Below are 27352 nucleotides of genomic sequence, written 5' to 3'. Positions count from 1 at the left end.
CCACAATAAAGAAAGAAGAATACTCATACCTTTGCTTATGCTCATGGTTATATAAGATCTCCTTCACCTTTGAAATCATTGAATCCCATTTTTCATATACTAGATGAAGTGATGCTTTGTCGGTGTCACATGCTCTTATCATGTCATAAATGGGACGAGTAAAATAAAGGATGTAATCAACGTTGTCCCACCAATCGTCATTTAGAATCTTTTCCCTCACAAGTGTAGCTTGTCCACGATGATCATCACGATATGTGGACCAAGACTCACTAACAACCATGGGTTGAAGAGTTGGTTTAAGAAGTTTCATCCTCTTTAGCATGACAACTACCGAAGCAAAGCGAGTATCACCAACAGAAAGAAGCTTTAACGGAGAGAACTTATTAAATATAGCTAACCTCATTGAATGGTTCATTATGTAGTTTTTGACAAATAAAGCATCTCCATGAACTTCGATTATCCAATGACACTCATCATAAACCTCCTCATTGTTTGAAACATTTTTAGCATTTCAAATGTTTTTAAGAGCAAGGTTAAGAGTGTGAACAATGCATGGTGTCCAAAATATATGTGGATATCTACCCTCTATAAGTTCTCCAGCGGCCTTGCAATTGCATACATTATCAGTGAGAATTTTTACAACAAATTTGTCATCTCCAACTTCTTCAATGGCATCATTCAACAAATTAGCAATAAAGTCTTTATCCTTTACCTCTCCTAAGCAATCATCGGCGTTTAAGAACAGAGGACCAACTTCACAAGCCACCATGAGGTTAATTAAAGGTCTCCTTTGTGGATCACTCCACCCATCACTCACTATACTTACCCCTTTTTCCCTCCAGGTAGCCTTTGTTGGTTCTAAAAGCCTTTCAACATTTTCTTTCTCTCTATCTAACAAAGTGGTTCTCATTTTATTGTAACCAGGAGGCTTGTAACCAGGAATATTATTTGTGGCAGCATAGTTGTATGAACTAACATAGTAAGGGTTTCGACAAAGGTTGAAAGGCAATCCTCCAGTAAAAAACATCCTTGCTATCTCAGCATCTAAGTTGTTTCGAACTTGTATATCAAAAGCTTTGGTGATTGGGTTGTCAGATTTTCTTTTCTTGGCATATGAAGTTGGTGAAAGAGAAGTTTCAGAAGACAAAGATTGACTAGGAAGTGGTGGTCTTTTTGGTTGTCTAGATTCTTTATATTGCTCAACTTGTCTTTCTAAGTTTCTCATTTGCATTCTATCCTCATTTGTTACATTAGGACATTGACTAATTCCACCTTTTGCAAGACCCATCAAATGTGCTCTAACTCTAGTATATGAACCACTCTTTATTTGTTTGCAAAAGTTGCATTCCTAAGTATAATTATCCCCATCCCACTCATTTTGTCCCCTTTAACAACATATTTCCACAAAGGATAAGAACCAAAATCACCTTCTTCATTTGTAGCATCACCACTAACATTGCATGAATCAGAGCCACTAGCCCCACTACTAGACATGATTGAACTCTTCAAATTCAAACAACCACAATTAAAGATTTAAAACTGAAGATTAACAAATAACACATTAACAATTTAACATTAACAAATAATAATTAACAAATATTCAAAGAGGATATACAAAAAAATCAAGAACAACATTTCAACTTTTCAAAATTCAAATTACAAACACATTAACAATTTAACATTAACAAATAACAATTAACAAATATTCAAAGAGGATATACAAAAAAATCAAGAACAACATCAAATTACAAACACATTAACCATTTAACATTAACAAATAACAATTAACAAATATTCAAAGAGGATATACAAAAAAATCAAGAACAACATTTCAACTTTTCAAAATTTCAATTACAAACACTAAGATTAAGAATTTAAGATTAACAAATAACACATTAACAATTTAAAATTAACAAATAACAATTAACAAATATTCAAAGAGGATATACAAAAAAAATCAAGAACAACATTTCAACTTTTCAAAATTCAAATTACAAACTTTTCAAGATTAAGAATTTAAGATTAACACTAAGATTAAAGATTAGAACAAGATTAATATTAGGATTTAGGATAAAGAGTGAAAATACCTTAAACAAAATCAAAAGAGAGTGCGGCAATGTTCATCTGTGATGGTCTGATGGAGTACAGAAGGAGCAGCCGGCGACGGTGGTGTGGTGCGGGAGTGCGGTGGCGACAGTGGAGGTGGAGGAAGAGTTGTGTAGAGTTTTTAGGGTTAGAGTGAAAGAGAGTTGAGAGGAGTACGAGGAGAGCAAGAGAGGGAATTGAGAGGGAAGGGAAAGGGAATTTGAGTATCAGTGTGTGACTATTCTGAACTTCAATATTTTTTTTTTTAAAAAAAAAAAAAACGTGTCTTTGACTTTTGCCGTGTCTCTTCCGTGTCCGTGCCGTGTCCGGAAAAATATTAAAATATTGGACACTTCATTTGGCGTGTCGGACACGGATTTTCGCGTGTCCGTGTCCGACACATGTCCGACACGCGACACACCTGTTCAGTGCCGTGTCCATGTATCATAGATGCAAACAATAAGAAAAATACACTAAGAATTTATGTGTTTACTATCGATGAGATAGCTACGTCCACGGGCACCGAAATCAAAAGTTTCACCGTAAAACTGCAAGATTACAAAGATGAATCAAAGAATTCTCTCTAGAGCAGCTCACTATTCCCTTTTGTGATTCTATGAAACCCTAAACCTAATTAGAAGGGTTTATATAGTATTCCTCTCTTAAAAGAGAAATTAGAGCAACAAAGTACAAAATAACCGGCCAAAAACGTGAAAACCCCCAATTGCTCCTAAGACACACATAAAGTCGACTTGGCTTTCTTGAGGAACCAAGAAACACCGAGTCGACGTTCTCTTCTTGACTCAAACATCAAACATCCAGAACTTAAAGCCAACTTGGCTTGCTTCATGAGCCAAGCTACGCTGAGTCGACGTTTTATCTTGGAAAATGCCCTACAGTTCAGCGCCCAATAACGAGTCGTCCTCACCTTGGCCACCACCAACATCGAGCTGGTATTGGCTACTAGAAACCATACGTTTTCCAACAATTTGATTCATCTATCCCATGATTAAGACTCTAGTTTAAGTCACCCAATCATCAATAATCTCCACATTGACGAGAAATCGTAGTCAGCAAACGATCTCATCAACACCATAGTGAAACCATCTCATAACACAGTAATCAATATTCAATAGATCTAAGTCAATGGAGCAAGCTCCAACTTAAGGCCAATACACCTACAATAAGAGCTTCTCCAACACCGCCTCAAAGAGCGTACTACAAAACATAGTAATCAATATTTAGTAGATCTAAGTAATTTTTAAACTTACTGAATAGAACAGACTTAGTGAAGAAATTAGTCGGGTTCTCACCGTAGCAACCTCCTGTGTGATACCAAGTTCACCCACCTGACCTTTGAGCCAAATTGACTCTTTAGTTGTCGAAGTTAAAGCCATAAATTCAGCTTTAGTAGTAGACAACGTCACTAAATACTGCAATGTAGACTTTCAACTCAAAACCGCACCACCTGAGGTAAACACGTAACCGGTCACAGACCTCTTAGAATCGACATCAACTAAATAAACAGAATTCGAAAAACTTGTCACAAAGCTAGCACTCCTTACCCTTCTCGTGCACAATATCAATGTCAGTTGTCCTTCTTAGATAGCGAAATATCCTCTTCACTCCTTGCAAGTGTTTTCTCCCAGGTCGAACCATAAATCTGCTAACAACACTAACAAAATGCGCAATATCCAATCTAATATAGACCATAGCATGCATCAAATAGGTAACCGTGTTGGCATAAAGAACTCTAAACATATATGAAATCTCATCCTCACTTTGAGGTGACGTAGATTAGACAAGTAAAAGCTCACAGTAGTTGGCATACTTATTAGCTTAGATTTTCCATCCCAAAACGAGATAAAATCTTTCAATGTAACTTTTCTGAGTCAAGAAAAGCTTACCTCTGGGCCGATCACGATAGATCTCCATTCCCAAATTTTTCCGAGTTGTACCTAAGTCCTTCATGTCAAACTCCAAGTTGAGCATCTCCTTCAATCTAGCAACATCAGTTTTAGTCTTTGTCGCCAACAGTATGTCATCAACATACAATAGTTGGTAGATCATGCAACCATCCTACAGCTTATTATGATACACACAATAATAATATGAATTCCTATCAAACCCATGCAAAATCATAAAAGAATCAAATCTATTGTACTACTGTGAGGGATTGCTTCATTCTATACAATGATTTAAGTAATCTTCAAGTGTAGTGCTCCTTTTTAGAAATCTCGAATTCCTTGGGCTGTTTCATCAGAATCGCCTCCTCCAAATCACCATGAAGGAAAACCGTCTTAACATCATGCTGCTCTAGTTCAAGATCAAAGTGTGCTACAATGGATATCAACACAAAATTAGACCCTTCTACCTGTTTAAAAACTGAAAAAGTATTTACCTTTGTTGAAAGTTTATGATACTGATTGTTTCACACATTAACTTTCACAATGACATGTGCACATGAAAGCATTTGGAGTATTCATCGGTTGCTTTGAAAAATATGACTACACAGGTGAAACGGCTCTACCATTGAATTACGACATTGCTAAAAAAATGTTTTTTAATGGTTCCTATTTTTCTTCTAAATCAAAACATAAAACTATACTCAAATATAACAATTAATAAAAAATTAATAATTTAAAACTAACAAAATTTGAACAATCAAACTAACCGATATTTTGAAAATTGATATGTTTTAACGACCTTGTTGTGGTTGTTGTACTCCTTGTGATCTCTTTGATGATTGTCGAGATCTAATTACCCTAGTAGGGGCTGATATTTCTGTTTCTTGTTGTTCTTATCATCATCATCTTCTTCTTCTTCTTCTTCTTCTTCTTCTTCTTCTTCTTCTTCTTCTTCAATTTGGAATGCTTCTTCCACTTTAAATCATCAAATTCTTCATTGTAACTTTCTTAATGACGTTAGAGTACAAGTGGCTTTTTTTTTCAAGCTAAATCCTGATTTTGCCCCATTATTAACTTTTTAGTGGATTTTTTCAAAAGTAAAGAGATATTGATAATAGACTAATGGTAATTAAAGTTTTAATAAAAAAATTAAATAACTTATGATGTAATTAAGGAAATAATTTTGTACTTAACTAACTAACTAGAGAAAAGATTAGTAAGAGTAACTCATGTGGAGTATGAATGAATAAAGAAAATGCCTCTCTTATTTATAGGGCATTTTTGCAATGACTAAATTTTCAAAATATAACGGCTAGTGTGGTAGGTTCCATGGAACCAATGGGGCATGTGAACCAAAACAATCCTGGTGAAGTGCTTCTCGATTTGGCGAGCCAATCGAGTTCTAATAGCGGTTCCACGAGTTAGTCTTATTCTTTTTGGGACCCTAATGGATCGAGCGATTTGGAAGCTGTGATTGACGGTTGCAGTTCGAGATGTTTTTTCTGCGGTACATATCTACATAAAATTATAAGAATCATACAATCTATTAAAAAGATTGAAAATTTTCAAATGATGCTCTTTGGGAGTTCTGCCACATTGCTTATGAGATTTGCTAAATTTCGAATACTTGGCAAGTTATTTTTACACCAAGTCATTTTCTACCATTAAAATAAAAAAAGAAAAAGAAAAATCAAAAATCTAATGAGCTATGTTTAAATGGAGCTAATTTAATAAAATATAAATTTTCTTTTATTACTCAACAAAAAGATATAAATTGTTATATCATGTATTTAAATAAGGTATAGATAACTTAATAATTTTATTGTCATTTATTTATACCAAAATTTAGTTTCCTATTTATTATAATTTTTAAAGAAAATCAAAACATTAATCACCCATTAACTTCTGTATATATGTTGTTGAATAAGATAAGTAAGATATTGGTTTAATTGATTCTGATTGATTTAAATAATTGTGAATTTTTAATATCTTCACTTTTATTATTTATAATCACAATCACATTATTATCATTAGTTTATGTCAATTATTGCATTTTATTTATATGTATCTACACACACTTACACATTCATGCATTGCATGGACATATATATGTACTAGTATTTATAAATTAAATATACTTACACTTTCACATTTTTTAATGCTATTTTATACATTTCTATTTACAATAATACTAATGAAAATATTAAAATGTCAATATGTTGCAAAGATGTGAAAGATGTATGGGCTGAAATTGTATAGGTGGTAGTAGGCAATGTCAAAGTAAGGCATGAAAAATGTATTAAAGACTTTATATGTTCAGCCATGAGGCATGAAACCATATTGAAAAATTGCAAGCCTCTTCGTGGAACAATCTCATTTAGGGCTAAATAGAGTTTGGTCTAAACCGTAAACCAAACCGGACCAAACCGTAATTTAAATATTTGGTCTGGTCTACGGTCTAAATGGTCTGGTCCGGTTTTTTATTAAAAAAACGGTTTCCGGTCCGGTCCCGGTTTTAAAATTTTCAGACTAGACCGGACCGAAAAACCGTAAAATTCTGGTCTGGTGAAAACCGTAAACCGTAGACCGGAACCCGTAATTTTCATTTTATTTAAAATTTTAAATGTTACTATTATAACATTATGATTGGGTTTTTTTAATCTCTGATTCTGAAGCTCTCCCTCGATCTTTTCTCCTTCTCCCTCGTTCCTTCTCCTTCTCCCTCGATTCCTTCTCCTTCTCCCTCGATTCCTTCCTTCTCCTTCTCCCTCGATTAATCTCTGAAGACTCTGATTTCTCCTTCACCGTACCAGACGACAGATACCACTCTCCAGGTCTACACTTCGATACCAGCTGTGCTGTGCTTCTGTGCTTCTATATTATAAAATTTGTAATGTTCTATATTATAAAATTAGTGATGTACTTAACTATTGAAAATTTGTAATGTTTTCGGATTTGGTGATGTATTTTGTTTATAGATTATCGTTTATCTTAGATTCTCAATTAAAAAAATACAAAAAAATAAAAAAAAAAAACGTAGACCAGACCAGACCAGACCGTCCAGACCGTTCTAGAACGGTCTGGTCTGGTCCGGTCTCGTGTCTTGACTGGTCTGGTCTAGTCTGAAAAATTTCCAGACCGAAATTTCTGGTCTGGTCTGATTTTTCTGTCAAACCAAACCAAACCGAACCGTATGCAGCCCTAATCTCATTTCCCTAGCCACATGTGGAAGGAGCCCAACAAAAGTAAAACCAAAATTTATTAGATCAAAAAATGAATAGTAAATTGCTACTTGTATTTTATAGTTATCATTAAGCTACTACTATAAGTCGCAAACAATAAATAAACTTTTAAATCAATTGTTACTATAAGCATATTTTTATTTGGCTATAAAACAATCAAGAGATGGTCCACATTATGGATTAAATTGATTTCGATTGAGCTTGTAGCTAATAAAAATAAAATTAACCTTGTCATAACAAACACAAAGATAGAAAAGTAATTTACTAAGTTTAATAAGCAACGCATAGCTAGCAAGTTGCAACACTAAAAGTCATATATAAACAATGTTTACAAGATAATTATTGCGATGATAAAGGTATGATTTGAGATTATCATATTCCATATTAAAGATAGATCATGACTAACCTTTTGATTTCCTTTACTTAAATAATTTTTGACCGAGATAACTCACATAATTGCTTTGTTAACAATAGATATTCAAATTACAGAGTAGATTGCCAAAAGCAAGTGATATTGTTCCAATTGGACTGTTGTGCATGACGGCTACCAAAAGCAAAGTAAGATAGCCTAATCAAACTACAAATATACATGGTCTTAATGACAGGTTATTACACAAAAGTTCAATCAGATAAATATTTCTGTACTCAAGCAACAAAATAATTCTTAGTCTCAACTTCTATAACAATATTGCATATCCCATTTCCATAGTCGTCCTACCTCCTCCAGAACCTTTGACCGCGCTTGGCATATTCTGGCTTCGTCTTCAATCCAAAAGAAAAACATATGACAAAAACAGGCACACTAAAAGAAAATGTATCAAATGAATTAAATGGAACAAACAAAAGTTGAATATTGTAGAAAACTAAACCCCCATATATCTCGACATAATTAGCAGAAAGTTAGAGTTTCAATAGCTTGCTTGAGATAGACTAGCAACATAACCATTATAGGTGATAGTGACACCACACAACCATTCCATTTCAGTCCCTAAAGGTACAATAGTTCTTTATAATAATTTCAACGAAGCATATAGTAAACCCGAAATGGAAAGGAGAATTATCAAAATTAAAAAATAAATGTAAAAGTTATAAACCAAAATACGATAAATCAATAGGGTACTTATGAGAAAGCACAAAAGTTTTCACAAAAATTCACCAATTTTATTTACAAACGTTATTTTAATTATAGCCATAATTAGCTTAGTTATACTACCCCAGACCCTGACCATAATATTCTATGAGCGGGATACACTGGATATGATGATAATGAGTTTGGATGTATTAATTCAAAAAATATTCAAATAAGCAATCTCACACTAGTTCCTTTATTCCAAACTCACATTGAACTCTTAATCTACACCCAATACCCAATTTTAAAACTCGCTCATGATACCACAATCTTGTTCTAGTTCTTAAATCATGCAAAAATATTCAAATACCTCTTTTCTTCATATTATTCATGTCGAAAATATCCAAATTAAGCAAAACCTAGATACATTTCCATCACAATAAAAAATTCCCAACAAATTAAATGATCAATTTCACTAAATAAAGGTCAACCCAAAATCATAAAGTTTCAAATGCAAATAGCTCATAGGTATCCAACTAAGAATCACCCAACAAAAAATCACTACATAAATCCAAGCAAACGCAATTAAATTCTCCTTAAATCAACACTACACAGCAGAAAAACAGAGCTATTTCAACAAAAATTATCAAAAATTAAGAAATTGTTAACAAAAAAATAAAAAAAAAATGTTTACAAAACTTACATGCTTCCCTTCCAAGCATAATTAAATCGCTTAGCCATCAAATACGAGAGATAAAAAACCCAATGGAAAATCGAAAATTCGTAAACTAAAATTCTCAAGCTAACTTAAAGTCAGAGCTCAGATCAAATAAGTTGATACATGAATATTATTTGTTTAGATAATAATAGATTAGTTTACACCATCTACAACAAAATAAAACAAAAACATAAATACAAATATGAGAGCAAGTAAAAGAACAAAATTGCACCTGGAAATGGTTTCATCAAGATTGCTTAAGTGTGAAACAGAAAAAATGGTTTCATCAAGATTAATGTTGGCGCTATTCTAATTATTAAAGATCCAAAAAACTTCAATATTCATATCAAATGCTCAATAACTATCAACATAAAACCCCCATCATACAAAAATCATTCCACCTGGAAATCTAGCAAACAAATCAGAATCAATGCATTTAGTTTTTTTTTGATAAAATATTCATATATGACTGTTTATCAATTGCTTTACTTGTTTTTCGCTTTAACATGTAAATTTTAATACTTTATTTGTAATTTGCAAATTAAAAATGAAAAAAAAAAATAAAGAAGAGATAATGCAGTAAATAACAGCAAGAACGATAGTTGAAATTGCACCTCTAAAACCTTACCTTAAGAATGAGTGGAGTTGAAAAAGAAAAACTTCAAATCTTGACAATCGTAGCAATCTACAAAGAACAGAAACCATAAATGAAAAAACATAGAACGAACCCTTGAAGTCAACAAAGAACAGAAACCACAGATGAAAAACCCTAATTCGAAATGTAGTAAAGCAAAACCTATCTTTGTGTGAAAATCACATGATGAATTTTTTTTGAATATTCATTGAAATCAAAGCTCAATCAAGTGTAAAAAAATGGGTAAACAAAAAAATTCATTGAAATCAACATAAAAAATGATCAAATTAAATCTCAAAAAACTTCATAACAATATTTAAAAAGCAACAAAATAAATCTTAAAAAAATAAATTTGAACAATATTTAAAAAGCAAAATATAATAAATTTTTAAGGTCTTAATTAAGTTGCCCTTAATCAAGTTGGTTCTAACCCTTGCAACTCTTGCAACTCTTGTTTTGGTATACCACTTTACTTATTACTTCTCTGTTCACAAGCAAATGGTTTCAATATTGTTTAGTACGCAAGTGGGACCGGATCTCGTGCTTAAATTGTAAGGTGATGTTGGGAACAGAGATGCCCACTCAACATAAGTTATTAGTATTGGTGTTTCGGATGAGGAAGAAAATTGTGGGAAAGAGTGATAGAGAGGAGAATTAGACAAGAGACAGTTATCAGAGAGAACCAATTCGGTTTCATGCTAGGAAGGTCAACCACTACGGCTATTCATGTTTTAAGGAGACTAAAGGAAAAATATAGGGAGTGGAAGAAGGATTTGCAGATGGTTTCCATCAACTTGGAGAATGCGTATGATAGCATACCACGACGCATCATCTGGGACAGCTTCAAGGCTAGAGGTATTTTACCAAGGTACATTGAGGCCATATGGGATATGTATGATAGAGCATCAGTTAACATTCACACACCAGTAGGGATGACAGAGCCTTTCCCAGTTAAAGTAGGACTACATCAGGAACCGGCACTAAGCCCTTTCATTTTTACGGTCAATGTGGAAGAGAATTTTAAATCTATATGGGAGACGGTACCGTGGTGGATGTTATTCGGTGACGATATCGTGTTGGTAGTAGAAACTAAAAAGGAAGTTAATAGTAAATTGGAAGAGTGGAGAGAAGTTTTTAAAGATAAAGGGTTGTGCGTAAGTCGTACGAAGACAGAATATTTGCATTGCGACTTTAGTGGGACAGCGTCGATTGGGGAGACAAAGGTGTCCATCGATGAAAAAGTCGTTACAAGTACGACCAAGTACGGGTATTTAAGATCGACTATTCAGAGTAATGGGGATATTGACGGAGATGTTACTCATCAAATACAAGCGGGTTGGCTCAAGTGGCGAGCAGCCACCGGGGTGCTATGCTGAGGTGAATGGGCGATCACACATTGAGGATAGAATTAGGAACCAGGAGTTTAGAGAGAAGCTAGGGGCTGCCCCTATTTCTGCAAAGTTGCGCGAAAATAGATTTAGATGGTTTTGATATGTGCAGAGAAAGATTTTTGACGCTCTCGTCAGGAGGATAAAAAAAATCATAGTAGAGGGTAAGAGAAATCGAGAAAGACCTAGAAGAACTTGGGAGGAACAAATAAAAATTGATGCATGAGTTACACCTCTCTAAGGACCTAACCAGGGATAGGGGTAGGTGGAGGCTCTTCATTTATGTCTTAGACTTTTGATTCTTTATCACTTACATGTTGGTGTTTTGTTCTTTGGCTTTTACTTGTTTTTATTGCTATTGTTATCGGTACTATTTTTATTTTCGTTTTATTTATATGCTTTTATTTATTTTATTTATGTTTAAGGGTTAAACTTGTGTGATAAGATATTGGCTTGCGGAGCTAGCTTCAGCTTCAATCAATCTTTTTCGTTGCAGGAACATCTCTTGAGTCGATGGACTCTTTGGCCTAATCATAATTTTGTATGGGATATACCGGGTATGTTGATGATGATGAATGGTTTCAGTAAAGATAAACATTACATATTTACACCAGAACAGATATCATCAATGGTCCTAATGAAGATGAAAAGATATTGCCTAGGCTTTTTATGGTAGCTAGATCAAAAAATTCTGTTGTGATTAAGCAAAAAAAGGCCATTTGAATTCAAGTATTCAACAAACAAAACAATAAAACATACCAAAACATCAAACTGAACCCACAAACGAATAATTTCCTATTTACATGCTCTAATCCCTACTTTCATCCTCATATTGTTATTTTTCCTAGAAAGCAAACCATCAAAACTGCAACTAAAAAAGAATCATAATTCAAAATCCAAAATTGAAACTCATGAAAAATCACAAAAAAAAAAAAAAGAAACACCTTAGTCGTCAAATTGAACCTCAAAAATATATCAAATCATCAAATTGAACGATTGAAGTTGGACAAGCATAACTATCAAGGTAGCCAAGATACTTTTCAACCAAAAGTACACTAGTTTTTCGTTACCATTACCACCATTTATTACCACATACCAAACGGGCCGTAAATTAAGGAGGACAAAAAAAGTACCAACATTTTCTTCATGTAGTACTGCTTTTCAAAATCTGTAATATACATTGAACTATTAAATTGTCAATGCTCAAGGGTGGAGATGAAGGGCTGCCCTGTTTTAGCATTTGATAGGCACAAACTCAAAATTTGCATAAAAACTAGATTGTAGATCCAACTGTAATTTACAGAAAACCATATTTGTTGAAGCTTTTATTTTCATTTTTGAATGTTTTCTTGATTGGAACCCGTCTTTAACCTAAATTTGTGGAATCGTAGCTTTATTTTTGCTTGTGTCCCTTACAGGGAAACTAGGAAAGAGGGAGGAAGCAAAGGATGCACTTCATGAAATAAGGAAGGAGAAAGCGAATAAACAGTGTGGGGAAGTGGAAGTGGAAGTGGAAGTGGAACTGTTGAGGGCACGATGGGAAATCCTTGGAACGGTTCATTACTTTTTAAGTTGCTTGCTTTTGGGTTTTAAACATTAAGAAATAAATCTTAAAAAAAATAAATTTAGAATAATATAAAAAGCAACAATATAATAAATTTAAGATCTCAATCAAGTTGGTTCTAATAGACCTGATCATGGGCGGCCCGGTCTGAAAAAGTGAGGGTTTGGGTACTAAAATATGGCCCGATGGGCGGGTTTGGGCAGAAAATAAGTGGCCCAAATTTTTTTGGGACGAGTTTGGGATTGGCGTTTGCCTACCGGCCCCAAAAAGTGAGGTTTGTGTACCAAAATATGTAACAATTGTATTTGTTTATTTCAATTATTTGTAATTTGTGTTTTAAATTATGTATAATATGTAACAATTGTATTTGTTTATTTCAATTATTTGTAATTTGTGTTTTTAATTATGTATAAATAATATATAACATAAGCCCGCAAAAAAGCCCGACCCTGCCCACATCAATGGACTGTTTTTTCCACCTGGCCCGGCCCGATGTTTGATCAGGTCTAGTTCTAACCCTTGCAACACTATTTTTTCTATACTAAATTACTTATTACTTCTTTATTCCCTTAGTATCAACTAGGCATGGCCACGGTCCGGGTTGGGCCGGTTCCGTTCCGGTTCCAATTCCACCCGGTTCCAATTCCACCCGGTTCCGGTTCCATTTGGAACCTGTCGCGAACGGTTCCAAACGGTTCCTTGGCGGTTCATGAGGCGGTTCCAACTCGCGAGACGGGCGGGTCGAACCATCGGTTCCATTTTTATTTTTCCTTTAAATATTTATATAATATAAAAATACTATAATATTGCAGACGTACCTTTGATGATTACTTAATTATTAGCGAAATTCATTGCTTGTCAAGTTGTAATCGTTATTAAAATATTTACTAAAAAGAATGAAAAAAATAAATTAATAAGAAAAATCAACGATAATGTCCATAAAGGCGATTAATAAAAAAAAGGGAGAAAATGGACTTGAACATAGTACCCAAAGGAATACTAAGCTGCCTATGTATCCCAAAGGAATCAAAGCCCACGTAGTTCTTTGTCATACCTTTTATTTGTAGTTGTTGAATGTTGATTTATCGTTGTCCGATGGATCCTATTCGTCTTCGTCATCATCATCTGGTTGGTTAGATGCTTCCGTTGACTCTCCTCCTGACGATGATGCAGATGTATCCATCATCATCCATGGATCATCATCATCGCCTTGATCATCATCATTCCTTAGTCCTTATGTTCGAATCTCCGCTTGATCCCAATCTTTCTTGCAAACACATATTTGAATACTATGTGGAGCAAGACGAGATCTCTTTTCATCTAAAACTCTTCTACCTGCACTAAAAACAGACTCCGACGCAATCGTAGAAGTATGAATTGCAAGGATATCCTTTGCAATTCTCTATAATATGGGAAATTTTATAGATTTTTCTTTCCACCACTCTAAAATATTATAGCTACCTTGGTCAATTTCAAAGTGATGTTTAAGATAGTTATCTAATTCTAAATATGCAGTGGAGGGTGAAGAAGAAGATGATCCTACAAAACTATCATCTTGGCTCATTATATTAGCTATTACGAAATTATAATAAGAGGGACGTGCCGAGACGCTAGCACGCCTAGACGTATCGCGTTTTGGGTTATATACACTAGCATAGTAATCATAAAGTTCTGCTAAAAGTTTTTTACAAGTTCCAACATAATTATGTACATCACTAGGCGGGCGATCTAATGATTGGTAGTAAAATCCAATTACTTTAGTAAGGACTTCTGTCTTAAAACATGGGTCTAAAATGGTTGCAATTCCATAAATAAAAGGAAAATCGGTAAAATATGTCTTCCACTTATCCATCATATCTGCAAGAATCGGCTTTAAATATGGGTTAGTATCATCATGCGAATGTTTAAGAAAATGATAAAAAAATAGTAATACACTCACTTATTACTAAGTGAATGTTTGGTTCGTAAACATATGAAAAAATCTTAGTTGCGTGGTCATACGCGTCTAATATTTTATGTACACCTATAGCTAGTTCCCATATGTCATCACTTATATAGCTATCTGTACACATACTATAAAGTTGTGTTATAATTGGACGGTAAGCAATTGCTTTTCTTAATAGATACTGGTCACATAATTGCTTATATCGTCTCTTTATCTGTCCAATTTTAAGCCACTTCACTATGTCTCTAATGAGATCTAATAAATCACTTAATTGTTTTATACCTACTTGGCAAGATAAGTTTACTATATGAGCACAACAACGTACGTGTAATAATCTACCCCCAAGAATAAAACTAAATGCAGGTTCGTTATACAAAAGTTCAATGCATTTAATGTTAGCGGTTGTATTATCGGTAGAACAACAAAATATCTTATCTAATAAGTTCTATTCTTTACATATCTCTACTAATCTGTATTTTATGTTTTCACCCGTATGTCGTTTAAGAGTGTTCCTCTTCTTGTTCTTCTTCTTCATCAATTTGTATTTCTCTTTCCACTTCTTCTGCATAATCGTGTAATTCTTGGTCGTACCCTTCTGGATAATTTGGTTCATAATTATAATTACTATTGGAAGGTGTTATTGATATCGACGAAGTTGAAATGACCTTTCTTTTGGAGCTAGAACTTCCCAATGATTTTGCCACTTTAGTAATTTTTTAAACGCTTTTTTCAAAAAAGAAGACATGATAATATTGAAATAATAATAGAATTAAGAAATAAATAAATAATTAATAGACTAATTATGTAATTAACTAAATTAAGAAATAATTAAAAGACTAATTATGTAATTAAGAGAATAATTGCGTAATTAAGTAGATTGAGTAAATAGTGAGAGTAGGAGAAGAGATGAGTTGTAAATGAAAATGATTGAAAGTAATATATATTTATAGTAAAAATCACAACGGCTAGTTAACGACTCTTTTTCGAACGGTTCCAAAGAACCTGTGGGTCGGTTCACCCGGACCGGTTCCGGTTCCATGGAACTTGTGGGCCGGTTCACCCGGACCGGTTCCGGTTCCAGTTCCGGTTCCATGGAACTGTGGTCCGGTTCACCCGGACTGGTTCCGGTTGCGACCCGCGGTTCTTAGGTCGGGTTCAAGCAGTTTTTTTCCGACGGTTTCACGGTTCCGCGGTTCGGGCCGGTTCGGAACCTGTCGCGAACGGTTCCGGTTCCGGGACGGTTTCAAGCGGTTCGGTACCGGTTCGGTTCCGGGTAACCCGCTCCGTGGCCATCACTAGTATCAACAAATGCGCTTATTTTGGCATCTTGATTTCTGGTATGCAGATGCAAAGAGACTCAACTATAAAAAACGTAGATTAAAGTAGGGAAAAATATACTTTTGCATTGCCTTAAACTCACATGATAAACACTACCACCATAATCATACATTAAAACAACTTCAATTAATAACACACAAAAGTCTTCATTATTTTCATAAAACCTAAATGAGCAGATAAGAAAAAAAAAAAAAAAAAAAAACCAAGTATATGCTTACAGTTTATACTTCAAAATAATGTAAAAGCCATAAGAAAAACTAATATTATTCCAAAGAATATTGTAGAAGTGACAAGCCACAAAAAAATTATTAATACATAAGCCATAAGGCTTATTTTCGTCTGATCAAAAATACAAATATCAAAAAATATAGGAGTCATAGAGAATGAGCAGAAACTTCAAAAGCCACAAGGCTCAAGGCCACTAGCTACCGTGCCTGTTACCCTCGGCTTCTTCTTTGTTGATGCCGCCTTTATTCTCAAAACATGGTATTTAATCCTTTGATTACTAAATGATACTTCTTCCTTTACCTGATCTTGCATCTTTATTCAACTATTGGGCAGCAAACGACATTGCTGCTTCTTCAAAGCTCATGGTAATCAAATCATAATGATTGATTCACTTACAAAAAAGTATGAAGAAATATATAAGTCACTCTATATGAAGAAACACACATCAAAAGTATTAGTAAAGTGCCATTTGTTTAGTAAACATAAACATATAGAAAATCCATCAATTTCCTATTGGTGCAAATTAATTCCTCATGTTGAAATCTTTCTACCCGGCAAGAAGCATCACTAGTGGAAAAAACCTATTATATTGCACAACATATGTTGCGGTTTTATAAAATTGCAGCATAAAAGTAGTAGACAAATTAGGCAAAAAAAAATAGGAAATATGTTGCGGTTCTCAAAGAACTGCATCATATAACACATTATATGCTGTGGTTCTCAGAGAACCGTAGTATATACTCTATTGTTTTATATATAAAAATCCCACATTCATTCATAAAGCAGATTCAAAAATGAGCCAAATCAAAGCTCAAAATACAGCAACAAGGATGCAGAAGAACCAGAGGATGACACTCTTAAGGACATTGACAACAACATTGGTAATTCTGCATTAACACCAGCAGTACCGAACTTAGAAAGCCTTCAATCAAGGCATGACATCCAAGGAAGTGATGATTTAATTAAGAAAGACCATCCACAACAGTTTGAGACAACAAACAAGCAAAGGAAGCCAGCAGCAGCAACAGATCAGGAGCAATCAGATATGCAGCAGAGTCTGACCAACCTTACTGACCAGGCTACCTTAACAGACCCGCCCAGAAGAGACCTGAGTTCGGGGGATGACATGGAGGGTAGAATTGGAATCTCTCCACATGGACCTTGCTGCCAAGGCCTAAGAGTCCTCCTCACAATCACCGGAAGTGCACAGAAAACAAGGGTGAAGGTCGGGCAGTCAACAGCCTAACGCTGACAGTAGGCTGCTCTTATATTCTGTTTCTGTGTTCATTTTTTAATATGCACATGTATATCACGTGGGCAATATGACCGTTATAGGTAGTTGCTTGACGTGTATTCTTCCTTGCTTTGATTATGTATCTTAGTCCTATATATAGATGGTTCTATAATTGTAAAACTCAGTTGATGAATAATAAATTCTGAAATTTCACTAAGTGATTTTCATTTCAATTGCTGTGCAATTGGGTTTCCAAGGGTCAATCTACCCTTCAAGGTTGTGTGTGTTCTTATGTGCTCATCAAGACTCCACTCCACCCCATCCAAAGACACTGATAACTCCATTGGAAATCAACGGAGGAAGCCTAGAATCGTGTTGAATTGAAGCCTGGCAGTCCAGTTCATTTCAAGACATTCTCTGGGCCAGTTCTTGGAATATCCCTCATTTGTGAATCAAATCTGATTTCATGCGTTGAATCCTTCATTCACCACGCATAATTGTATCAATTGGTATCAGAGCAAGTACATGTAGGGCCTGAACATCATCCTTATTCATCTGTGAAGGAGAATTTCTCAATATCATGCCTGAATGATCAAGAGGAATCAATACTCAGAAGAATCAGGGCGATTTCTGTGTGAGTGAAATTGCAGTGGCGAATCTCTGAACAAATCGGATTGTTTTTCTTTCTTTTATTAAATTCTTCGTGAATTAATGTTTCTGAATATATTTCTTCATATTTCAATTGAATTTGATCAATAAACGTGCATGCATTTGTTCGATATCCACAGAGGATAATCTGAAACCCTTAAGAACCCAGTTCTTGAAGGAATTTCTGTCATTGCGATTGATTTTCTTCGCTTCGGTGAATAACCAATCTGATTAAACAATCAATCATCATGAATAAGGAAGAAAAATTTGATGCATTAGTTAACATGGTTGAACAATTGAACCTGACTGTCACAGAAATTAAGAATGCTAGACCACAAAACCAACAACCCAACCCTAACCCTGAGGCTGCGAGAGAGGATAAGTCAATGAGGGTTGATGTGCGTGAATTTGATGGCACTTCTCACGAACTAGAGACCTACATTGAGTCGGAAAAGGGGGTAGAAAGATACATTGAGTACAAGGACACCCACCCTGACTAACAGTATAAGATTGCAATAGTGAAGCTAACCAAATTGGCAGCAACCTGGTTAGAAGGTGTGTAGAGGCAGAGGGTGCGAGAAGATAGACCCAAAATCAATTCATGGGAGAAGCTTAGGAAACACCTTAGAAGAAAGTATATCCCATCCAATTACAAATAACAATTGTACACAAACTGGAGTAACTTGAGACAAGGAACCAAGTCAGTAGCTGACTACATGCAGGAGGGGGAAAGACTGACAATGCTTTGTGAAATCGATGAGCCTGAGGAACTGAAGATAGGGAGGTTCTTAGGAGGTTTAAGGGAAGACCTGAAGGAGAAGGTAGAGATCATACAGAACCTGACCTATGAGGGAGCCTGCAATAGTGCTTTGATCTTTGAGAAATCTGCTAGGAAGAAAACTACACAGCCTACATACACACCCAGTAGAAGTAGGGAGCCCAGCTACTAGTCATCTGTGCAGAACACTTCTGCCAGTAGGGTAACACAGCAGCACAAAGACCATACAGAGAAGCTACCACCTGTTAGCAAAGATAGAGAGGTTAACCTTAAGGACATTATGTGTTTTAAATGTCATGGGCATGGCCACTATAAGAGGAATTGTCCCAATGCACGAGCCTTTACACAGAGGGAATGGGTTGAGATACACAGTAGGACTGGACCATGAGCTATGTTAGTGTACATGGGGGGGGAAAGAAGAAGTTAAACTACCTCCTACACCTAAAGATGAGCTAGAGCGATCCTTTAGAGTCAATAGCTTGCGTTTAATGGAGAGGATAAAGGAAAGCACTACTGAGAAGAGTGAAGAGGAAGGGGATATAGAGCATGTTTACCCTGAGGAGGAGCTTCACAATCTGCTGATCAGGATAATCCTTCACACAGTCCCACAGGTCAAGAATTCAGACCAAAGAGAAAACATTTTTCAAACAAAATGTAAGATCGGGAACAAGCTGTGTGATTTGATCATTGATGGAGGCAGTGAATCCAATTGTGTGAGCAAAAAGCTAGTCAAAACCTTGGGATTAACCACTAAACCTCACCCTCGACCTTACAAACTAAGATGGTTGGATGATAATACAGGGAATTCAGTCAGTAAGCAATGCTTGGTGAGCTTTAGCATAGGCACCTACCATGACCATGTGTTTTGTGATGTTCTGACCATGGATGCTTGTCATGTGTTGTTTGGGAGACCATGGAACCATGATAAGAAGACTATGCACAATGGTTATACCAATGTGTATTCCTTGAGACATGAGGGTAAGACCAAGGAGTTGATGCCATTACCCCCTCACAAAGCCATACCTCTGTTAAGACCAAACAACCCACACACTTGATAGGTAGAAAAGAGTGTGATAGGGAGCTGTGATTAGGGAGCCAAGTGTTTGTTTTGTTCACTAAGGAGCTACCTTCCACACACACATCTATTCACCCAGCTGTGCAGGAATTGGTTGAGGAGTTCCAAGATGTTTTCCCTGATGACCTACCCCAAGGTTTACCACCCATAAGGGGAATCGAGCATCAAATTGATTTAATCTCAGGGGCACCTATACTTAACAAACCAGCTTACAGTACAAACCCTACTGAGACTAAGGAATTACAGATTCAAGTGGAAGAGTTGTTAGCTAGAGGATATGTAAGGGAGAGTCTAAGTCCATGTGTTGTACCTACACTCTTAGTTCCTAAGAAAGATGGATCATGGAGAATGTGTGTAGATAGCAGGAGTGTGAATAACATTACTATTAAGTACAGATTCCCTATGCCTACGCTAGATGAGTTAGCAGGGGCATGCTGGTTTAGCAAGATGGATCTTAGGAGTGGATATCACCAGATTAGGATGAGAGAAGGTGATGAGTGGAAAACAGCATTCAAGACCAAATATGGACTGAATGAGTGGTTGGTGATGCCTTTTGGGCTAACTGGGGCTCCTAGCACATTTATGAGGTTAATGAATGAGGTGTTGAGACCCTTCCTTGGGAAAATTTGTGGTAGTCTACCTAGATGACATACTAATCTACAGTGGAACAGTGAGTGAACACCTCTGGCACCTTAGGAAATTGTTTGAAGTCTTGAGGAAACAGCAGCTTTATGGGAAGATAGAAAAATGTGCTTTCATGTTATCAGAAGTGAATTTCCTAGGATTTATCATTGGAAAGGAAGGAATTAAGGTAAATCCTGTTAAAGTAAAGGCAATTACTACCTGGCCTATACCTACAACCATCACACAGGTTAGGTCCTTTCATGGGTTAGCATCATTCTATAGGAGATTCATCAAGAACTTTAGTTCTATTATGTCACCCTTAACAGAATGCACAAAGAAAGGGATTTTTGAGTGGACTACTGAGGCTCAAACAGCCTTTGAGCAAATTAAGGGATTAATGTGTAAAGCACCTATTCTAAGATTACCAGACTTCACTAAACTCTTTGAGGTTGAGTGTGATGCCAGTGGGAACGGAATTGGGGCTGTGTTGATACAAGAGGGAAGACCTGTTGCCTACTTTAGTGAGAAACTAAATGGCAGTAGACTTAATTATTCTACCTACGACAGAGAATTTTACGCTATAGTTAGGGCATTAGAAACATGGTCACACTACTTGAAAGTCCAACCCTTTATCCTGCACTCAGACCATGAATCACTCAAGCACATTTGGCCAAAGTAAGTTGAACTCTAGGCATGGCAAGTGGGTAGAATTCTTCTAGTCCTTCACATTCTCAGCTAAGTACAAGGCAGGTAAGGCTAATATTGTAGCTGATGCACTAAGTCAAAGATATCACCTGTTAGCTATTTTAGAAGCCAAAATCCTAGGTTTTGAGATGATAAAGCGCGTATATGTTGAGGATCCTGATTTAGGGAACATATATGCTGACTGCAAACAGAGACCAAGGGGACCTTTCTACATACAAGATGGTTTTCTGTTGAAGAGCAATAGGCTGTGCATACCTAGATCACCCTTAAGGAATACTTTAGTTAAGGAGGTTCATGAAGGAACATTAGCTGGACACTTTGGTATTCAGAAAACCCTAGATATGCTAGCACAACACTTTTTCTGGCCTAAGATGCTAGGAACAGTAGGTAAGCACATTCTGAGATGTGAGGTATGCATGAGGGCCAAACTAACCTTTCATAAGGGTGAATATAGACCTTTACCTGTTGCTAGCCACCCTTGGGAGCATGTAAGTATGGATTTTATAGTAGCCCTACCTAGGACAGCAAGAGGGAGAGATGCAGTGATGGTAGTGGTAGACAGATTCTCAAAGATGGCCCATTTTATACCCTGCAATAAGACCAGTGATGCTAGACACATAGCAAAGCTATACTTCGAGGAGATAATCAGGTTGCATGCTATACCTCAGAGCATTGTAAGTGATAGGGACTCCAAATTCTTGAGCACCTTTTGGACTAGCCTATGAATTATGTTGGGTACTAAGTTGTTGTTTAGCACTGCATATCATCCTCAAACAGATGGAAAAACAGAGGTGACAAACAAAACCTTGGGAAATATATTAAGAACATTAGTTAGGAAAAACACTAAGGATTGGGATGAAAAATTAGCCCATGCTAAATTTGCATATAATAGATGGCCCAGCTTGACTACTAAGTACTCACCATTTGAATGTGTTTATGGCTTTAATCCTATAACTCCTACTACTCTAGTGTGTTTGCCATTACAGGAACGAGGAACATGGAGTGCAGAAAAGCAAGTTGCTGAAGTACAAAGAATACATGCCCAAGTTCAGCACAACATCATGCAAGCTAATGACAAATACAAGCAAAAAGCAGACGGAGGATTCAAGGATGCAAGGAGATTCATGGTGGGAGACTATGTATGGGTACATCTAAGAAAGCACAGATTTCCTAAGCATAGAAGCAACAAGCTCAAGCCCAGAGCAGATGAACCTTTCAGAATCTTTGCACAAACGGGAGACAATGCCTACACAGTGGATTTACCTATCAGCTATGGTGGGTCACCCACATTTTAACATTAGGGATTTAGTACCTTACCATGTAGATTCAGAATTGAGGACAGTTCCTTTTCAAGAAGGGGGGATTGAGCAAATCAAAGCTCAGAATACAGCAACAAGGATGCAGAAGAACCAGAGGATGACACTCTTGAGGACATTGACAACAACATTGGTAATTCTGCATCAACACCAGTTGTACTGAACTTAGAGGGCCTTCAATCAAGGCATGACATCTAAGGAAGTGATGATTTAATTAAGGAAGACCATCCACAACAGTTTGAGACAACAAACAAGCAAAGGAAGCCAGTAGCAGCAACAGATCAGGAGCAATTAGATATGCAATAGAGTCTGACCAACCTTACTAACTAGGCTACCTTAATAGACCCGCCCGACGAGACCTGAGTTCATGGGATGACATGGAGGGTAGAATTGGAATCTCTCTACATGGACCTTGCTGCCAAGGCCCAAGAGTCCTCCTCATAGTCACCGGAAGTGCACAGAAAACAAGGGTGTAGGTCGTGCAGTCAACAGCCTAACACTGACAGTAGGCTGCTCTTATATTCTGTTTCTGTGTTCATTTTTTAATATGCACATGCATATCATGTGGGCAATATGACCGTTATAGGTAGTTGCTTGACGTGTATTCTTCCTTGCTTTGATCATGTATCTTAGTCCTATATATAGATGATTCTATCATTGTAAAACTCGGTTGATGAATAATAAATTCTGAAATTTCACTAAATGATTTTCATTTCAGTTGCTGTGCAATTGGGTTACCAAGGGTCAGTCTACCCTTCAAGGTTGTGTGTGTTCTTGTGTGTTCATCAAGACTCCACTCCAACCCATCCAAAGACACTGATAACTCCATTGGAGATCAACGGAGGAAGCCTAGAATCATGTTAAATTGAAGCCTGGCAATCCAGTTCATTTCAAGACATTCTCTGCGCCAGTTCTTAGAATATCCCTCATTTGTGAATCAAATCTGATTTCATGCGTTGAATCCTTCATTCACCACGCATAATTGGATCAAAAACCCACAAAAATATATTATTTGTTTTCAAAACCTACCTTGCTTCGACATTTTCTCATTTCTCTTCATCTTCTTCAACCTTCTTCAACCCATGAAAATTTGTTGTTCTTCCTCTTCTTCTTCTTCAACCTTTCACTTATTCAAAACTCACGAAAATTGTTGTTCTTTTAAGGTATAATTTCTTTTTCAAAACCCATGAAAGTTGTTGCTCTTCTTCTTCGTTTTTTTAGTTTTTCAAGCTTCATGGTGTTTTAAGGCTTAGTTTTTATATGCTAGTTATGTGAATCTCACTTAGGTTTTTTTATGGTAATGGTATTTATTGTTGTCTTTATTATTTAAGGTATATATTGTTGTCTTCGTTTTTTGATGCAAGTTATGTGAATCTTGCACTAAGGTTTTGACAAATTGGTGTTTGGAGATTGGTATGTGAAGCTATTCTTAGAAGCATACAATATATGAGGGCTTTTTAAACAACCTAAGGTCTAATTTCTTCAACCTTTTAGTTTTTCAAGGTTCATGGTATTTTAGGGTTTATTCAAGCTTCAACCTTTGAACATATGTTGTGTATGAGTTTGTTTTTGTGTATAAATATGAATTTTAAAGTATAAGTTTATAACATGAATATTGGGTATAACTTGAAATGTTGTGTATAAGTTTATTTTGTGTAATATGAGTATATATGAATTTTAACGTATAAGTTTATAACTTGGAATGTTGTGTTTAACTTGAAATGTTGTGTAAAATGTCATTGTGTATAAGTTATGCAAGTATAAGTTTATAACTTGGAATGTTGTGTATATAGGTTTGTTTTTGTGTGTTGTAAGTATGAATTTCAAAGTATAAGTTTATAACTTGAATGTTGTGTATAATTTGGAATTTTTGTGTATAAGTACGATTGTGTCATATATAATATTGTGTATAATATATATAATATTGTGTCAAGTGCTGCGGGTCAAAACCGCAACATATAACGGGGGTAAAACCGCTGCATATAAGCTTTTTTCCACTAGTGAATAAATGAAGTTGATTGCTTCACAGCAAATAAACCCCTGAGCTTTCAATTGAACAACATCTAAAAACATAAAACCCAAAAGTCAACATATGTAATAAAAAAAATTTTAGAGAACTATCAATTGAGCTATAGCTAAAAACCCAAACCAAAATTTTCATATTCATATAATAAGCAATTGACAGGAAAAAATTAAACTGGAAAACGCTTTATAACAAAAAAAAAAATAAATTAGCAAGAAATAAGAACAAAGATAATAAGCAATTGAAGAAATTGTTAGAGATCACTACAAACCAAAATAAGCAATCGACAGAAAAAAAATTAAATTTTTCATCCCAAAAGCCAAATGGAAATTGAATGAAAAATTTGGTAGGTGGTAATAAACGATTGTAATTATGGGAATGAGAACTAGTGTAATTTTGGTTGAAAAAGTTCTTGGCTACCTTGACGGTCATGCTTGTCAACCTTCAATCATCTCATTTTCTTCACAAAATTCATTCCAATGCATTACCATCGGAGAGGTGGCATTAGATGGTAATGAAAATTGGTAAACAAAAAATTTTTTTGTGATCAAAGTTTCATTACCATGAGAATGAGATGGAACCTTTGATGAAACTTTACACTATAAATTATTTGCATTACCACTATTTAGTACCACTAACCAAATGGGCTGCTAATTTTTCATTCCCATAACCAAATTTAAAATTTGTGAAAAATTTTCTAACTGATCACAATTAGCAATATCCATGAAATTTTTAAGATGAAAACCTTAATTTTTTACAAAAAATTGATAAAAATCTAGGTATTTTTCATCCTAAAAGCCAAATGAAAACCGAATGAAAACCCTGATTTTTCATTCCAACAACCAAAATTATAATCAAAATGAAAACTACATTATAACTTCAATATGCATCATCAAAATCAAGGATCTTACCTTTGGAGTGATGAGTCCTTTGCTTTCTTTGCTCGAATTGATTAATTCACCTGAACGAGAATAAATCAAAACTACATTAAAATCAAGAAAGAAAGTCACAAGAGGGAAAGAGGAAAGAGAAAAAAACATAGAAGAAAGTTTATAATTAATGAGAGGAAGCAAGTGGGTGATGGAGCAGAGAGGGAGGGGAAAAACCAAGAAGTGGGTTAGCATTGCAAGAAGTGGGTAAAGGAAAAAAACGGAGATGGAAAAGACAGCGGATGAAAAGAAAAATGGGAACAAATCAATAGAGGGTTAGGATTGCAAGCAATGACACGAGTCAGCAACTGGAGGATTACTATTCCTTAGTAAAATGTGAATATAAAAATTGCTCGCTTTTTATATGTAATCGATAATGCATAATAGATAGATAGATAGATATACCAACTCATTATTTTAGTCGATAAATGTCACTTTATTTTTGCATGGTCATGTCTAAAGAATTATATCCAATCTTAAATTAAACCAATCTTTAAAAGTCGCCATCTTTTATATTATGTCGCCAAATTTTTTAATGAAATTATTAAAAGGCCCTTAAATTTATTTTTAATTATAAAAGCAGCCATTATTATTATTAAATTAAAATTTTTAATAATCATTAAATTAAAATAAAAAATATTAATTTAAAAAAAAACAATTTTTAAAAATCAGTAAATAAACCTAATCACACGTTTTGTGCTAAAATTTGATACATGTTCACTCTTTGGGCCATAACTTTTGGTTGGAAAATCGCATTAATGCAATGTTTACAGAATTAGAACCTAGACACCATAATCTTTCCAATGATATATTATATGTCCTATTCTGATAATTGAGCAAAAAATTAAAATTGTTTAAAGTTTGTAGTGATTTTTAGTACATCTAATCGCGTAAAACACGCGACCGAACAGCGATGGAGTCGCTTATGTTTTATGCGACTGGATGTACTAAAAATCACTGTAAACTTTAAACAATCATCATTTTTCTCTCAACTATCATATTTGGGCATATAATATATTATTGGAAATATCTTGAAATCTAGGTTCTAATACCTCAAACATTGCATTAATATCATTTTTCTATCAAAAGTTATGTCCAAATGATTGAATATGTATTAAATTTCAACACAAACAAATTTTTTTTGAAATTCACGATCGTTATCGATGCTTACCGAATCATTATGTGATCATTTTTATTTTCCATAGTGTTTTAATGTTGAATTTTAGTTTGGTGAGTGTTTTTTTAGAGATTAATTTATTAAAAGTTGTTGGCCTCTTAGGTTTTGATGATGACTTCACCTTTAAATAAACAAACATGTTTTAGAGATTGTTTTGTAGGTGAATATCCGATTTTGTTAAAATCGTTGATAGAGCCTATGACTTGGTTCGTGGAAGTTGTACGTGTCTTAGAATATCCAAGAAGTTAGATAAATGCTTAGGATGTTAAAAGTAGATAGGCGGTCTACTGTTCCCAACGTTGACAATCTGACAGAAGTTGTAAATGGAGACAGTACACTGTTCCCACGTTGCAGGTCTGGAGAAAACATCGGCTGGAAAATTGCAAATAATTTATCTCTGTTTTTAAGTTGATGTAACAGTTAAGAGTTAAATTAATTGCTTAATTAATTAATAAGTTGGTTGGCAAAACTATTTTTAGGTTATCTAAAAATAGCCTAAGATTTATTCTTTTTGAGAAAAGATCTACTTTTAATTAGGATTTTTTGTTTTAACTCCTATGCTATTTTTAGCTTGAAGGAACCGTTTTCCATTTTTAGCAAATGGTAACCGGATTCTATTTTTGGCATTCCACTAGCTTTTCTTTTAAGAGCATGTAAGTTAGTTGTAGTTATGCCTAAGGTAACTGACGGCTGTTCCCACTAAAAATAGGAGGGACTATGCTCAA

The 27352-nt window shown here is 35.1% G+C and overlaps 1 protein-coding gene and 2 long non-coding RNA genes across 5 annotated transcripts; all 3 read right to left on the bottom strand.

The window, feature by feature from the left end:
* Nucleotides 1–511: 511 nt before the first annotated feature.
* LOC130823291 (uncharacterized) lies at nucleotides 512–1288 on the bottom strand. The gene has a single exon (XM_057687913.1). The coding sequence runs from the start codon at nucleotides 1286–1288 to the stop codon at nucleotides 512–514; it is 777 nt and encodes a 258-aa protein (XP_057543896.1).
* A 6377-nt stretch (nucleotides 1289–7665) lies between these two features.
* Nucleotides 7666–12595, bottom strand: LOC130824289 (uncharacterized). Of its 3 annotated transcripts, none has more exons than XR_009046701.1 (2): nucleotides 11988–12595; nucleotides 7666–9706 (listed from the first exon to the last, which is right to left on the bottom strand). It is a non-coding gene; the product is annotated as an uncharacterized LOC130824289 (long non-coding RNA). The 3 variants fall into 3 exon arrangements; XR_009046699.1 differs by having other exon boundaries at nucleotides 12177–12595; XR_009046700.1 differs by having other exon boundaries at nucleotides 12181–12595.
* Nucleotides 12596–16124: 3529 nt separating this feature from the next.
* On the bottom strand, nucleotides 16125–25844 carry LOC130824288 (uncharacterized). Its single transcript, XR_009046698.1, has 2 exons — nucleotides 25433–25844; nucleotides 16125–16509 (listed from the first exon to the last, which is right to left on the bottom strand). It is a non-coding gene; the product is annotated as an uncharacterized LOC130824288 (long non-coding RNA).
* Between the last annotated feature and the right edge of the window lie 1508 nt (nucleotides 25845–27352).

The sequence above is a fragment of the Amaranthus tricolor genome, chromosome 9, assembly GCF_026212465.1.
Source record: "Amaranthus tricolor cultivar Red isolate AtriRed21 chromosome 9, ASM2621246v1, whole genome shotgun sequence".
Lineage (NCBI taxonomy): Eukaryota > Viridiplantae > Streptophyta > Magnoliopsida > Caryophyllales > Amaranthaceae > Amaranthus > Amaranthus tricolor.
The sequence above is the reverse complement of the archived record's forward strand: the minus strand, read 5'-3'. Positions and strand labels throughout refer to the sequence as shown.

What these genes read in the sequence shown, in the direction of transcription:
- LOC130823291 (XM_057687913.1), bottom strand. Translation starts at nt 1,288, where the DNA reads ATGGGTCTTGCAAAAGGTGGAATTAGTCAATGTCCTAATGTAACAAAT.